At 35.1% G+C, this 16,896-nt stretch overlaps 1 protein-coding gene across 5 annotated transcripts in view; it reads left to right on the top strand.

Moving 5' to 3' along the window:
* Positions 1 to 16,896, top strand: part of LOC128217660 (forkhead box protein P1-like) — a 99,273-nt gene that overhangs the window by 9,120 nt on the left and 73,257 nt on the right. For 4 of the 5 annotated variants that reach the window (XM_052924958.1, XM_052924956.1, XM_052924955.1 and 1 more), the window contains exons 1-3: positions 4,338 to 5,453; positions 9,560 to 9,688; positions 10,705 to 10,986. In XM_052924958.1, the coding sequence (XP_052780918.1) occupies positions 4,818 to 5,453; positions 9,560 to 9,688; positions 10,705 to 10,986 (1,047 nt within the window). In that variant the 5' untranslated portion in view covers positions 4,338 to 4,817. Of the gene's footprint in view, positions 1 to 4,337; positions 5,454 to 9,559; positions 9,689 to 10,704; positions 10,987 to 16,896 lie in introns of those variants that run through there. The other variant, XM_052924957.1, reaches the window with a different exon arrangement.

Here is a 16,896-nt window from a genome sequence, read left to right as displayed (position 1 = left end):
TTTTAACCTCGTAAAATCATATTGAAAGCAGTGAGAAAGAAATGTCTTTATTCCTATATTTAGTTTATACTTAATTATTTAAGCTATTTTTGACAAAAGCTGACGTAATGACAAAAATGACAGACACCCATGAAGCCTGCTAGCTCTTGGGTGAAAGACAGACAAGCATATACCACCTCTGGCCCTGACTACACTGCCCCACACCCTGTTACCTGCCAGCTCTTGGGTGAGAGACAGACAACCATATACCACCTCTGGTCCTGACTACACTGCTCCACCCCGTGTTACCTGCCAGCTCTTGGGTGAGAGACAGACAACCATATACCACCTCTGGTCCTGACTACACTGCCCCACCCCCTGTTACCTGCCAGCTCTTGGGTGAGAGACAGACAACCATATACCACCTCTGGTCCTGACTACACTGCCCCACCCCCTGTTACCTGCCAGCTCTTGGGTGAGAGACAGACACCAAATACCATCTCTGGTCCTGACTACACTGCCCCACCCCCTGTTACCTGCCAGATCTTGGGTGAGAGACAGACACCATATACCATCCCTGGTCCTGACTACACTGCCCCACCCCTTGTTACCTGCCAGATCTTGGGTGAGAGACAGACACCATATACCACCCCTGGCCCTGACTACACTGCCCCACCCCCTGTTACCTGCCAGCTCTTGGGTGAAAGACAGACAACCATATACCACCCCTGGCCCTGACTACACTGCCCCACCCCCTGTTACCTGCCAGCTCTTGGGTGAAAGACAGACACCATATACCACCCCTGGCCCTGACTACACTGCCCCACCCCCTGTTACCTGCCAGCTCTTGGGTGAAAGACAGACAACCATATACCACCCCTGGCCATGACTACACTGCCCCACCCCCTGTTACCTGCCAGCTCTTGGGTGAAAGACAGACAACCATATACCACCCCTGGCCCTGACTACACTGCCCCACCCCCTGTTACCTGCCAGCTCTTGGGTGAAAGACAGACAACCATATACCACCCCTGGCCCTGACTACACTGCCCCACCCCCTGTTACCTGCCAGCTCTTGGGTGAAAGACAGACAAGCATATACCACCCCTGGCCCTGACTACACTGCCCTACCCCCTGTTACCTGCCAGCTCTTGGGTGAAAGACAGACACCATAAACTATCTCTGGCCCTGACTACACGGCTCCACCCCCTTTTACATCCCACCCCCTGTTTTTAAAATCAGTATATAAACTGATTAAATTTTAGGAGTGGCAATTAAAGAAAGACCTATTTCAAATATTTATATTAAAATACTGAGATCTCAAAATGTTTTAGATTTCTACCTTGTAGATTTTGCAAAGACCTGTATGGCATTTTTTAAACACTTATAAAATAATAAAAAAAAGATTCTTTAATAATTATACCAATCATAGAATGAGGATGGTCTATTTATATCATTTCGATAATGCATCCAAACAATTTGATAATACATGTGCTTTACGAGATCAAGCGTTTTTTCTTGTTTTTCTTCATTTTGTGTGATTAACTTTTTTCAGTACTTTTTTGATGTATCCTTTGCTGATTTATGTCGACTTTATTGAATATACTTCTTTGTCAGAACAATGGTGAACATTTCTGCACTTGACTAATATTTTACCACCAAGAGTGCGTCGCTTGAACGTCGTACAATTAAAGTTGATGATTTAATTATGTTTACTTGTCCCAACAAACTCTATCGAGAGATCGACACATCTATTTAAGGTGATCTTTTGATATTCACCTCTGCCAATTAAAGAACCAGTCTATCCCTGGTACCATGATACCAAAACATTGCAGTTTTTGAAAGAGTTATTTGTTCAAAGATTTTTTTACTTTTGTCCGTATTTCTGTGGTCTCCGTTTTGATGCAGTGTTTCGTATTTTTGTTGGAGAGAGTTCATAGTAAATATTTGTTATAGTATCTAGGGACTTGTTTATTTATTGATCAAAAGTATAAGACTTAATGAACACAATATATTTAGAACATTGTTCAGTGTTTAAACACACTAGCGTTGGAGTTGGTCGAAAATGAAAATAAACAAATATAAAATTACTTCTTCACTCGAAAAGCATTAATGTTATTTGCTTTGGGATTATATTTCTAAAAGCTTTTAGGGTTAATTTTTGTTGACACACGAACAAGTATTTGAAGACGAAATAGAAAAAAAGGTAATTAGAGAGTAAATTTTTAATTACATATTTTTTGTAGTAAATATAAATGATACCATCTTGTTAAATAATTTTATTTTAGCTTTAAGAAGATTTTGCAATCTTAAAATGCACAATAGTTTCATTAATGCCTTAAATACCCCGTTATGCCTTAAATACCCCGTTTATATGACAAACATTGGCCCTCATTTATATGACAAGCATTTGCCCCTGGGACATTGTTTTTAAGTGTATATGGCAATTGAAGCAAAGCATATTTTCAATAAAAAGCCAATAGTTTGTTTTTTAAGAAAAATGCATAAAAAACATTGACAAATATGGCTTTATATGCCCAACTTTTTTTCCATGAGACAAATATTTTGCCTCCCATGGTAAATTTATCACTGTGGATAATTGTGTTTATATGCACATTTTTGCCCTGGGTAAATTTGCCAGCAGGGTCAGATTGGCTTGAAAGGGTAAATATCATCATATAAACGGGGCTTTCAGGACAAATATCCTTAAGGCAAATATCCCTGAAATTGTTTTTTCTTTAAGTATCTTATGGAAACTTTGTATATATTTGCAAGAAAATGATCTTGACGAAATTATATTTGAGAAAAAATCCCTACCTCCTCTTAACCTAGCTAATTTGGGGATGTTACCCTAAACAAACAATTATTATTTTAAGGCCTTTTAATTGTAGCAGGCATGCTGTAGATATTATCTGGTTTTAAAGTCATTTGCAAGATGCAGTTTCTAAAAAAAACTTTAAGTGTAAAAAGATATCTGGATAAATTTGTTTGATCGGAGAGACTCAAATGTATGTATTTATAAGTGCTGAGTGTATATGAGCTCAGCTGCCCTACTTATTGAGTACATTAAACTGGGATATTAACCTTTAACATAAGCTGCTGCAGTGATTTCCCTTTTCACAGGAGAACGAATTTGAGTTAACCACAGAAAAGTTGTATTGAACTTCTGGGTCACCAGGATAAAATAAATAATCCTGTCTGAGGTCAAGGTTTTATTGCCATACATTCAGTTACTTAATTGAATGCCAGTTCAATAACAGGAAAAAAGTTTAATAAGTTAGTAAGTTGATTTTCACACCATCCTTAAATTTTCTGTGTAATTTTTAATGTCAGTATGGTAGAAAATTAGCAGTTATAGAATAACACAATTCAGAATGTTCTGATTAAGAGAAAAAAAATCCTGTAATCCCCCCCCCCCCACCAAGTTTAGTGGCTGTATCATTTCATGGCTTGGGGGAGAGGATGAACTAGCAGATCCAGGGGTTGGGGCACCCCCCCCCCCCCTCACCCCCTAGAATCATCCTAGTTTACTTTTTATTTCAATATGGGAGAAAAGAAAAAATAAGTAATAAAATATGTCCAAATTGCACTATTTCGGACTAATAATTGGTTGAAATTGTCTTGGGAGGGAGTCACCTCCAACCCCCCTGCACCCATTAAACCACCAGATAAATATCAGTTCTGAGGAAGGGGCGCAAGTCAAAAGGTTACATCCCCAAGTTATGCCCTCTCTTTTGCCAAATCCTGGATCAGCCCCTGTTATTATCATATCCTGTAACTCAACCTCTAAATTAATTCAACAAAGCTCATGACTGGACATTTTTTCGAACTTACAATGACTGTCTGTTTAAAGTGACTTTTACGATTTCGTCAACTTGAAAATTCAAATTTTAAACCTATGATAAACATTGTATAATGTAAAGAAAAATATTTAATACACCAGGTTTACAATGCTGTCACACATGGCCGGAAACATCAATATTTTTCTTGGCCTAAGCATTTCTTGCCATCGGGTCTATGATGTTTTAATTGACAGTATGGTTATATTTGGTCCCCTGAATGGGTTACTGGGGCACGATGACGGCATGACCATAGTAAGTGGCGGAAATACAACTAAGATAAACGTGTTAGCTCATTTACCGCAGTTTTGCATAATTCATTGTTATTTAATATTCATTCGGAAGTGTGTGTTTATTTTTGCGTACAGAAATAGTATACTTCCTGTCAATAGCAGTAATAAGAGCGGCACTTGGCAGGCTTAATATGACTTCTTACTTCTACTTGCAATAACTATTAATTTTTCACTGGGTCATGACGAAAAACTGAAACATATGATTGCTGTCTTTACAACCTACCTTAATTCTGCCTGTTAAAAGTGTTATAAATAATAGCAGATATAATCATTGACTGCTTGATTTGCTAGTGGTGTATTAAAGTCGGTAGTATTTTGGTTAACAGACTTTTATGCACTGTGTGGTTTTAACTGAACTAATTTTTATTTTGTATCGTTATTTATTTTTTTCTTGATTTATTTTTTTGAGAGATGAATTTTGTAATTGAGAGAGAATAAAAATTTGAGGCGAGAATTAGGAGAAAAAAATAGAGTGCATTTCTGGTGAAAAGGTTGTAGTTATGAATGAATGAAGAAATTTATTGGTTATTAAACCTCAGATAGAGATATAGACGGGAAGGAGTGGTTTGTTCACCAGTGGAACACTGAACTACTGTCATTAAATATGGATTACATCGCTGTGCTTACAGAAAAAGTACAACAGTACAGTAAAAGTCAGCTGTAACAGACAGCCGAGGGGGAATAGAAATTGTTTATTTAGATAATTATGCCAGGTCAGAATACATTGACAGATGTCTCAATATTTATGAATGGCGAGCAGACGGAGGAAATAAACAGAACCACTAGGGCTGAGAATAAACTTCTGATGAGTGGGGATATTAATTATTATTTATGTGGGAATTTGAAATTGCAGAAAATGTCGCAGAATAGGCATGAAATAAACGGCGATGTGATGGACAAAGGATATTTTTCCGGTTTTATGAAATTTAAGGAAATGCAGGAAAACGGACATGTTTGGAATAAAAATGGATTTTCCGGGAAATATTTTGCAAGTGATGAAGAAAATAATGCGGATATTGAGCAAAAATATTTCATAGAAAACGATTTAAGGAGTCGTGAGCGATTTAAGACCGAGGCTGATATTAGAGAAATGTCGAACAATGTGAAAAATCGGGTTTGGAAAGTTTCTGAAACAAATTCTAAAAATCGTGGTGCGGAATCAGCGAGAGATATATTCAACTTACAAGGGCGGCATTTTGACATGTACGACTATGCTGGTCAAGCGAGACCAAAACCTGAAATGACCCGATCTTTATCGTATAACGTAAATGGACAGGAAATCGGGTCACGGTACACACCTCAAAAACATAGGTCATATTCCGAATATAGCTCATATCATAAGGTCAGTGTGAAATTTATAATCATTTTTGTTTCTTCCAAAATAAAATCAGTCACTTTAATCGTTGTTGTCTTTCAAAGATAAGAAGAAAAAAATGACCGACTTATATGAATTTGTATATTTTTGTCTGGAGATAATTAAATTGTCTGCTGACACACTTTTATGCCAATTATTTGATGTATCTAAAAACAATTTTTGTCCTCTGGAATATTGTCTTTCAATTTTGGAAACATGAACATATTTTATTCAACTATCGTTATTTTCTTACTTTTTTTACGAGGCCTAAAATAACAATACTGTTGGTTTAAGTTACACGACCGTAACCTTCAAATTAGTTGCAGACCATACAAATTTTATAGGCCATTGTCAAAAAAAGATCTAAAAAAATAAATAAAAATGTTTTCTTGTTTGTTTTTGTTTCATTTAGTCTGTGTTTAATATGTATTTTAAAGCTTTCTATAGAAAAATATTTTAACACCATTACCCAATTATGACAATAATGTTCTTATATAAAACCTAATAAAAAAATAAAATGAAAAAGAAGCCTACCTTGTAACCCTGACTAACTTTGAAAAGGTATATAACCCTAACCAAACCATTTATTTTTCTTTGGCCTGGCTGATTATTTTTTTTGGAAATGGAAATAAAAAAAATCATTTTTACATTATTACATATAAGATTAATGCTCATTGAATTAACACATATTTTCATTGACAATAAAAGAAATATAATAATTATGTATTATGTTTTTAAAAAGTTTACATATTAATGATTTTTAGGGGAAAAAATGAAAAAAAAAACCTGACATTTTTTGGTTTGAAATTTAATCATTTCAGACAGTATAATTATTTTATTTTTATTTTTAAAAAACCCCATTAATACTCAATAATGTTGAAAAATAATATGTATGGAAGAAATAGTTGTATTTAGTATACAGCTCACTAATTCTGGCAGACTTTTCTACCATGGTGGTGACTTGCTAAAAATGTCGATATTATTTTCAGCAGATTTTTATCAGTTTATTAAATGCCCCTTGACAATAGGATTAAAATGCTTTAAAGGGGTTCGCTCTAATACGTTCAGCACTGCGATCAGATTTTCATATTGGCATGTCGGATTAAATTATATCAGACAAGATAGTTTTTAACGCTCATTATGTTAAACAATACCCTATTTTCTGCATTGTACGTGAATATTTAGGTTCATTGTTTAAGGAATTCAGCGGTCTGAAAGAACGGCTTATTCTATTTACAAGCTTGTAACAAAATCTGTCACCGAATATGATTGTTTTGTTGTTTTTTAAAACAATAAACATAAACATAAACATAGCTACAAGAGAAAGTATCGTTTTGTTTTTTTACGTTTTAAATATTGATACCAGCAGGTATTTGAATTGCCTTTTTGGCACTTGTAACAAAAATTATGAAACGAGATATGTTATTAGCGATAATTTGAGCCCACTCGGAGTTGAATTATTGGCGTTAATCTTATTATCCAAACTTGGGCATGGCCACGTCAAAATGACTCTCTTTAGTATGGTAAAACAGCTATTATAAAGGCCATTATAATGTTTAATGTTTACAAATAAAATTCTTCTTGGATTGCAGTGTTACAAATTGTTAAAGATGTATATAAAGTTTATCTTTTTCAATTGATAATGTTGATTCACATACCTGAGTCCCCCTCAACATATACCCGCCCGACTGAACCCCACTCTACTATGACATTTATTATAAGCCCCCACCAACAGCAGTGATGTAACAACCCCCTCCTTAATCTTCCCTCCCCCCCACCCCCCCTCCGCAACCGCCTCCTCACCCTCCCCACCAACCATGACCTTCCCCCCGGTCCTAAGAAACAAAAGCACATGTTTCCTCTTTTGTTTTGTTTTTTGCATTTTTTTCCAGCATTTAAAGCATATTTCATCTCGGTATTTAGAAAAGGGTTAAAGAATTATTACGCAATCAATTACCGACAAGATTAAAATTTCATGATTATGCATATTTTAGCTGCGCTATCCTTAAAAAGAACTTGGTTATAAGGTCATATTGACTTGTGATCTTTTGAATTAAAATTATTATATCATAAAGAGTGTGAAATAACTTTGATCAGATTTCAACAACTGGCATAAAACCAGGGAATTAATCTGTTATCAAAGATTAATACGCGATAATCCCTGAATTTGGCCGGCTGTAAACAAAAATAAAACAATGTGGTAAACAAATTTGGGGATTGAATAATTTATCAAAGCTTTTTATCACATAATATATAAATATTCACCTGATTTGGCCAGATTTGGACAACATTGATTTAATTTTAAGTCTGCGAGGGTAACTTGTAAATGTGTACATAAATTGTGTCCGATCCCCCACAGGTTATAATAATTTAAAAAATTTGTACTTCGGGTCGACTTTGTTGTATTATGTTTTGTTTGCTAATTTTTGCTGTAGTTTGTAGCAATTGATTTATGCTCATGCAATTGCAGAAGCCTTTTTGTGGTGGAAAAACAGTTATTTAAGAGAAAGGCACCTCTCGCCCAAATGGTAGTGGGCTCAGGCTCCAAATGGGCATCTGAGCTCTTGGCTTCTCAAAAATATCAGCATTGGTTTCTACCTAGGAAAAAGACTTAAATTAACCCTTCTTAATCATTAATATATTACTTCAGGTCATCTAACTGTCTAAGAATACTTGTGACCTCATTGGCTGACACATTGTCAACGCAAAATCTGATGTGTATGATTAAGAATGGGCAGAGTGAGCGTAGAGATTTGGAATACAATTTCATTGGCTGACACATTGTCAACATAAAATGTGACACAGGGAGTGTGTATCCAACAGTGGCAGTTAGGCGGACCGTTATTATACACGAAAGTTGAAATTCTTAATGATTAAGCACTTATTAAGTACATAATAATTGCCAATCTGCAATTTCATTGGCTGAAAGTGTTGGTTGTATTCTAATTATTATTTCATAATCAAAGAAACTGCTGGAAATCGACCCTTATGAACATAGTGGGTCAATTAAGTCAATCTTATGATCATGCATCATTGACTTCATTTATTCTATTGGTCAGTTATTTATAACAAGTGATCCGATTAGCTACATCATTCTTAGATTCAATTTAGACTGATATTGAATACTAGCGCTTTTAGCTTTGTACTGATAAAATACTTTAAGAAATTTTATACAACAGGGCTCCTTCAAAGTCTTGATGCTAAGCACTTTAAGTCTAAGCTTTGATCAGGTTTTTTGATCCAAAAATTTGAATTTTTATGACTTACCAGGGAATCTCCATGGTGGGAGGCAGATATTTTACCAATATAAACTTAACCTTTTCTCTTATAGATTTCAATATGACTTTTGTGTTCGGAATGAATATTGGAATGTATAATTATTAAATGTTAAATATTACCACCTATAAAATTAACCACATGTAACTAATTGTTGAAAATAAATCTTTAATAATTTTAATTAGTGTGTTATAACGATTCAAGCCTGACAATTATTCTGAACACCGCAGTAACAAAATACATAATCATTATTACATAGGGTAAGTCTAATGAATGTTTTAATTGTTTCATAATTGTTATATTTACTCCTTTCCTATGACGATGTTTTCTTGTAATATTTTTGCTGCTGAAACATTGCTATAAATAGAATCCAGGGCACATGTGGTGTACTCATCTCGGTATTATTGTTCGTTTAAATTTCCTGATAATTTTTTTTTATTGCTTATTCCATTCATTAAATTGAAGCGTTTTAACTATAAATGTGAGATATTGTGTTAATAAGTTTGTATAAATAGGCAGCTTCATAATAATTGTGGCTGGTTTCTGCTGGTTTCATCTTTTCATTTTTTCATGAACCTTAGAAACATCTGCGTTTTGTCATGTTTTCTGTTTGTCATACGCGCCAAAACACAAATGACGAAACTGTAAAGAAATCTTTATAAACATTCTCAAATTGCGGGCAATATTTGAAAATGTCTCACACCACAACAACACAAGCCAAAAACCTTTTGTCAAAAACTGTACAAAATAAACTGTATGACACCTGACAGTTTATCCATAAGGACCGATCCATTCACTAGGGCTCGTTTCTGTTTCAGGAGGATGCGAGAATCATGGGCTCTGTGAAAGAGGAAGGGGCGATAAATCTGAGCAAAGAGTCACGGAAACATGACACAAGCCTTTCCCCGACACTGACACATCATGATAATATGGACGCCAATACTCAGGTAAGTCAAGGTTCAAGGTCACCATGTGTAAGGTAACTCAAGGTCACCATGTTTAAGGTAACTCAAGGTCACCATGTGTAAGGTGACTCAAGGTCACCATGTGTAAGGTAACTCAAGGTCACCATGTGTAAGGTAACTCAAGGTCACCATGTGTAAGGTAACTCAAGGTCACCATGTGTAAGGTAAATCAAGGTCACCATGTGTAAGGTGACAGTTATTTTTTGAAGGTCAAATCTGTCTGATGACAATATGAATGCAAAAACTCTGGTAAGGTCAAGGTCAAGTGTAAGGTCAAAGCCATCTGTTGAAGGTCACTTTACATTGATTGTCAAAGTTTTTTTTATAAGCCAACCAGAAATACCTGAATGTTCTTGACTGACACATGACAATAACACTGCCAATACTCTGGTAAGTCAATGGTCATCATGTCAGAGGTCAAATATATCTGTTGACGGTCAAATCTGTCCAGTGATATAAGTGTCACTCCGACTCTGTCAATGAGTCAAACTTTGACGGTACCAATGCCAATACTCAATTAGGTCAACGGTCAAGGTCACAGGATCTGAAAGCCATAGTTTTTGCATTGTTAGCTTTGAGGGAGCAATCAAAACCGACCAAAGCCTTTCAAACACTGACACATGCTTACAACATGGATGCAAATATTCAAGGAGGTCAAAGTTCAAGGTCATGGGTGCTAAATGGCATAGATTGACATTAAAAGTATTGAAAAAGGGCTGATGGGCATAAGTGGAGACCTAAAGACATAGTACCAGTGTCTCCTTGATCCTGACACATTGGCGGCAAATACTCAGATAGGTCAGAGGTCAAGGTCATGGTGTTTAATATATTAGATTGAAATTATAATTAAAGCTATCCTCAGAAGTAAAATAAGCTTTCACAAACAGGGTCAGAATTAACATATTAAAAGTTACTGATTCCTAAAACTGGATCAATTTAAAAGGTCAAGGATACTTGTAACACTAACTCTGTTGACAATGTTACATATCTACTTCCAGGGACCATCTTCACCTCAGAGCGACTCTAGATTCACCCCAAGCTCAGCAGGACTGGGCAGCAAGGGGAGCAAACTCCGTACAAGCAGCGAGAGCGCAAGCGACTCACTGGGGAGCCCAACGGGGTCCTCTCCCCACCCGGCGCTACTCTCGATGGCAATGCAGCATGGGCATATTCCCCAGCAGTTACAACAGATGTTGCTGGTGCAGGGGGCGGCGGCATTGGGCGGTGGTATCCCCCCACACATGCAACAACTGATGCAGGCTCAACAGTCCGTTGTCATGGTACGTAAATTTATATGTGTGTCAAAAAATGGCCTTATTGTCAGGAGTTTGTCCGTTGATATGATTATTACCCAGTGGTCAATATGAGCCCGAGCCCGGGCCCGCAAGCCCTTTGTCTGGTTAGCTCAGTGATTAGCGCACTCACTTCTCACCAAGGCGAATCGGGTTCGATTCCCAGCCTGGGTGTATCAGTGTTTGGTTTGTGGTCACCAAGCCAGACAAGTGGGTTTTCCCAGGGTATTCCGGTTCCCCCCACAACACAAGACCACACTCTTGCTTAAAATTGTGCCAACGAGAGTGATTGATATAATGTTGTAATAACTTGTTGTACAATTGTTGTAAAACAAATAAGTTTTAACTAAGCCCTGTACTGGTCTAATGCTTTCAGGGTTTGCTCAAATTCTGGGCTTGTTAAAAGAATTGGATGCCAAGCACTGGTGTAAGAATTTGGGCTTGTTCATGTGAAATTCAAACTTTGAAGACAGTTTACCCTGTACATACCTTCAACTACATCATTCTCTGATGATTGGAGATAGAGATAATGAAATGTAGCATGTTTGTATATACCTTAATTTTGACATTTAAGGTCTTAATTATTTTAATTATAAGATATAAGAAACATTTCTTTTTATATGACTTTGATTTTTTTTGGAATTCAACTTAAGTTCAGAAATGATATAAGTCTTGTGAATACAACGCCAGTGCACTTCAGTTAAGGGAACTGAAGGATTTCTTAGATCAAATCAACCAGTATTGTAAAGAAAATGTTATTGTCATATTGAATATTCCTTATACCTCACAAATATCCAAAAATAAAACAAATTCCCACTTCTTGAACATGTGGTGACTTAATTTAGTCTTCATGAACTGATATTTCACGTTTATTTGAATATCATCCTGGAATTGCTCGAACAGTTGTCAATTTAATATTTTTTGAGATAGATTAATAAAGAAAAGAATATGAAAGGTTAGGAATATATAAAGTATTGTCAATAGATATAGCCCGGAATTCACATAATTCACATAACTGGGTTTTCCAATGCTGGTACAAATAAAAGGTGAATTTCGAGCCATTGAAATTCATGTGTCAGACCAAATTGACTCTTAGTTTCCGAAGTAACGTGTGTATATTTAAACAGTATAATTTTGTTTGTAATGTAGGATGCAGACTGTATTTTTTTTTCCTTTCGGATAATTTTCAGTTTTCAGGAGATAAGTTTTCAGACTGATAATTTGTACTCCTTTTTTGTACATGTTTTTGGCAGTTTCGTGCTTTCGAAAGTCGCAAAAAAGTAATTGTTTATATTTGGAATACAACCTTCATTTTCAGCCAATGAAATTGCAGATAGCTAGGCAACCATAAAGACTGGTTATCATCATTGAGGCACAAGGTTAATTAATCATTAAGAATTTCGACTTTAGCGGTTGTTTAAAGTTCCGCCCTCTGCCATTCATCCGATACACAATCCCTGCGTCAGATTTTGCGTCGACAATGTGTCAGCGAATGAGGTTGTATTCTAAGTCAGTTAGATGACATGAAGTGAATTCTTAATGATTAAGAAGGTGTCGTTTGCTACGCTCATTACGCCCATTCTTAATCATTAAGAATTCGCTTCATCTAACTATTACATAGAGCTTTCTCAAGTTAGTGTTGTTAATCAGGACCAAATGACGCCAGTTTAAAGTGTGACAAAGATATTAAAAAAAATATTCATGAATTAACCTACCCTCATTTTCAAGGATAGTGTAATACGAAAAAAAAAAATTGGCCTAATTCGAACTGCCATATATCATAATTCTTTTTTTTTTCTCTATATGATAAACAAGATTTTTTAATTCATTTATTAACTGTCTACGCAACATCCTTTTTCTGTGAAACTTAATCGGCAACTGCTGCGAATTAATTAGCCTGAAACTCTATATTTTTTCTGGTGTTTCTGGTATGTTTAGAATAAATAAATATCTGATTAGATAGGAAGCACAAACAAATAGCAGACTCAACTTCAGGAGGATAATTAAAAGAATCTTGAAATAAATTTCAAGTAACCCTGGTAGACTTTTTTTTTACAGGAAATGCTTGTTTTACAATAAAACACTGAATCTTCTGTTTTCAATGAAAGATCTGCTTTATGAATGGAATTTTCTGAGAGAGATTTAAGGCCAGAGAAAGTGAATTTCTCTGAAGGCATATAATCCACAAATAAGCTTAGTGGTCAACATTATATCTTGTTTAAAATTATATTTTGTCTATTTAGAAAGCTGCAGTATTTTTTAAGTTTTGCAAAACATTTATTTCAGTAAATCAGCAGTCAGTTGTTATTGATTTTAATAAGGTGAAGGGGTAGATAAAAACAGTGGCTGGCTCTGTAAGTGGGTTATTTACACATTGTAATGTAGATATTGGTTTTAATCAGGTAAAGTGGTAGATGAAAACAGTGGCTGGCCCAGTAAGTGGGTAATTTACACATTGTAATGTACACCAAAAAACCCATAAAGATTAATAAATATTTTATATTTATACTAACAATATTTTAACTGTTTCCTTATTTTCTAATTTATATCATAATTGTAATTATTTATGCCTCTCAGGTAATGCCCTATGTGATTTCGTGATTTTGGTATCTTTTGAAACTGTATATAAATATTTGCTGAAAACTTATATGTCGAATATTAATGGCCAAAACTTCATTATACATACAGTTATTACAGTATATATTTTTGCTCTTAAATAGTGTGATATCCGATGTCTTATGTTAAATGACCTATTTTACAATTTATCAAGGCCAACAAAGTTTGTTTGTATGATTATTTTTTTTCTTGCTTTTCTATATTATTTTTCTGCACATTAAAATCCTTTTAAATGATATTAAAATAAAGCTGGTCACCATGCAGATTTGTAACCTTAAAGCTGCACTCTCAATGATTGACCCTTTTGACATTTTTTTTTGGGGGGGGGAATAAGCAATTTTTTTAGTCAATGTCTGAAAACCAGTGATATAAGACTGCTGACAAAAGATCAGATGGCAGTTTTTAATATATATGTTAAAAAATTGATCTTTTATTGCTAAAAGTGTTAACTAATGCTATAATAAAAATGAGTTTTTTGGCAGTTTTTCAAACGATTGATCAGATTATGTTCTTTTGTGAGTTAATATATAAGACTTGAAGTCATTGATGCCAAAATCAGCTGAGACAAACCAAAAAAATGAAAAGTCAATCTGTGAGAGTGCAGCTTTAATTTAAATATTTCAAGAATATTAGGATACTGAATTTTTCCTTATATGCTCAGACCATCCATGCGCTAATAGATCGCTGAATGTCTGGGCATTTCAAGGCATCATAAGACCTTAAAGGGGCTGTCTCACGTATTATAAAATAGCGGAAAAAAAAAGAAAATTGTTGAAAACTGACATAAACTTGGCATTGATGTGTACAATGCATTGAAACTTACTAATTGAAGTACCACATAGTTTACAATTTATTTTAGTTTAGCAGTTATTTTATTTCGTATTTTTTCATTAAAAAAGATTACTGGGTATGTCTACCAGGTAGAATTCCTTCCTTATGGGTGATTGGCTAGTCGGTGTTATCACGTGATATAACCGAGGTAGGTGTATAGCTTCATTATGTCACCTGATTAGTAAAAGCTGGACTTCAATTTTGGTGACGCGGGTTCGAACCCGGTCTCCGACACAATTTTTTTTTACATTTTGGTACTTTTTTTTACAATTATGATATCAAAGCGTAACACATTCTATTAGATAATTGTCCTGAGATTCGTTACAGAAAAAAACTTTTTTTGGTGCCAATCTGTGACAGAGTCCCTTTAAAATAATGATTATCATTTTGACCAAATTGACAATATAAACAGGAATGTCTTTATACATGAAATACCTCAAGTATATTAGACTTGCTTGCCGCTGTACTGGGTTGTGAAATCTTGCGATCACAGATGCCCTTTTAAGAAAGAAAATCTGACGAAAGAAAAAGATAAGTTTTTAATCTCAGAAATCTGATCTAATTTTTATATAATTTTTCTGTTATTATCTTTTCTGAAACTGGAAAGTGCAGCTAATAATTATAGCAAGTATTGACCTGAAAAATGTGTACTTCAACAAATGTCAAATTGACAGTATTCTCAAATCTCAAATCGACTTTCATAATATGTAGTGTTCATATTTCTTAGCGTTTCATTGAAAAACCTATTTTTTCTTACCCAGTTGTATGACCTATTAAAAAAGGTAATTATCGTTAAACTATGTTTAATGGGTGTTACGGAAAACTGTACTATAACTTTATTTAATGTACTGGTAAATGTTAAATGCTTCATTTGTCATCATAAACCATGCCATGACGTTTAAGTAATGGTTAAGGGATGTTAGTAAATGTACTCACCAGGCGATTCTGAACCGGCTGGCAACCCTCACCTTCCCCCTTCCCCCCCACCCCTTCACCTCCCCACTTCCCCCCCTCCCCCCTTCGTTCAAATTTACTATTATTGTCAATAGCAGAGAAATAAAGTAATAAAATTCGCTAGGATAAGAAATTGTTAAAATAACAAAAAACTTTTTAAACCAAATCAATATAGATAGGTTCTGAATGTAAAAAGGTTCTGACCCTCAGTTAATTAAAATAGAAGCCCGCTCTATAGCTATTCCTGGATCTGCTCCTGGATACTTACGAATATAAATGGTTTGATGCGATGCAGTCGCAATACCTTTTATTTCGTTTAAGTATATACTATGCAATCTTTAATATTTTAGTGGTCTACATGATATTGTGTAAACTACCCACTTACACGGTTTATTTCTACTATTTCACCAGATTACTATCCATAACGGCTGACTGCTGATTTACTGCAAAAAATGTTTGGCAAATTTGGACTATGAAGTATACTGCCTTCTCATTGGACAAAAAATTATGTTGACCACTAAAAAGTGTTAAATTTGCATTTTAACTGACTAATCAGATGCATCCTTTTTTTTGAAGGAGTTTATATTGGAGTCACCATACCGTTGGTTGGTCAGGCGAGCTATTTAGGATCATTATCTGTTTGCAAAAATTGTAGAACAAACTTTATCCTGTCACCTGCATACAAATCGGTCCAATAACAAGGTGCCGTGTAAACTTTAGTTTATTAGGATAGTAGACCACGTGATGTTTATCTACAGTCAGGTGGTCATGTGACCGCGAAAACGGAACTTCTTTTAAATATTCTGCAATGTCAGAAGAAAAGCAGAACTGCCGTTTCAGTATCTTATCAATGGACCACTAACAGCCGACCTCAGCAATCACTCGCCCATAAAGTCCCATCATTATGCAAAATAATGACACTGGCAAAACAATCGACCTGAAATCTTCATGAGATGTGAAAATCTTACCCCACCCGCAAATGCTGGAAACTGTGAAACAGCATTCAACGATACTCGTCGATAGTTTATTCCATTTCTGTGGTGAATGACAAAATCTCACTTACAACAGAAATGAATGATCTCTTTGCCGGTGCAGTTATGATCATTCAACACTATCAACATCATTTAAATCCATTTAATATGTTGCGATTGCTTGTAAACACTCGTGATCTTGAATTTTGACCTGTGTACTGTACTCTGACTTGCGGAATAATTGTTACATCATCAGATAATGTTCAGAGACTGATCCATGCTTATGCACGTTTAAAAGTATTTTTATGTTTTGAATTGATATTGACGTATTAAAATGCAATGACTTTGAATATAAACGTACTAAAAAAGTTGAACAGTTTTACGAACTATTTTGGGGGCGATTTAAACATGAATACCGAGTGTGATGACGTCAACAGGGAAAAACAGTTGTCCCCCTTACTTTAATTCTTATTAATTTTAAGGTTTTATAGTGTTTAATTAAACAAAGTAACAGGATAAATAGAAT

This window comes from Mya arenaria, chromosome 14 (assembly GCF_026914265.1).
Source record: "Mya arenaria isolate MELC-2E11 chromosome 14, ASM2691426v1".
Taxonomy (NCBI): Eukaryota; Metazoa; Mollusca; class Bivalvia; order Myida; family Myidae; genus Mya; species Mya arenaria.
Note: the sequence above shows the minus strand (reverse complement) of the source record. Positions and strands in the feature narration are given on the sequence as shown.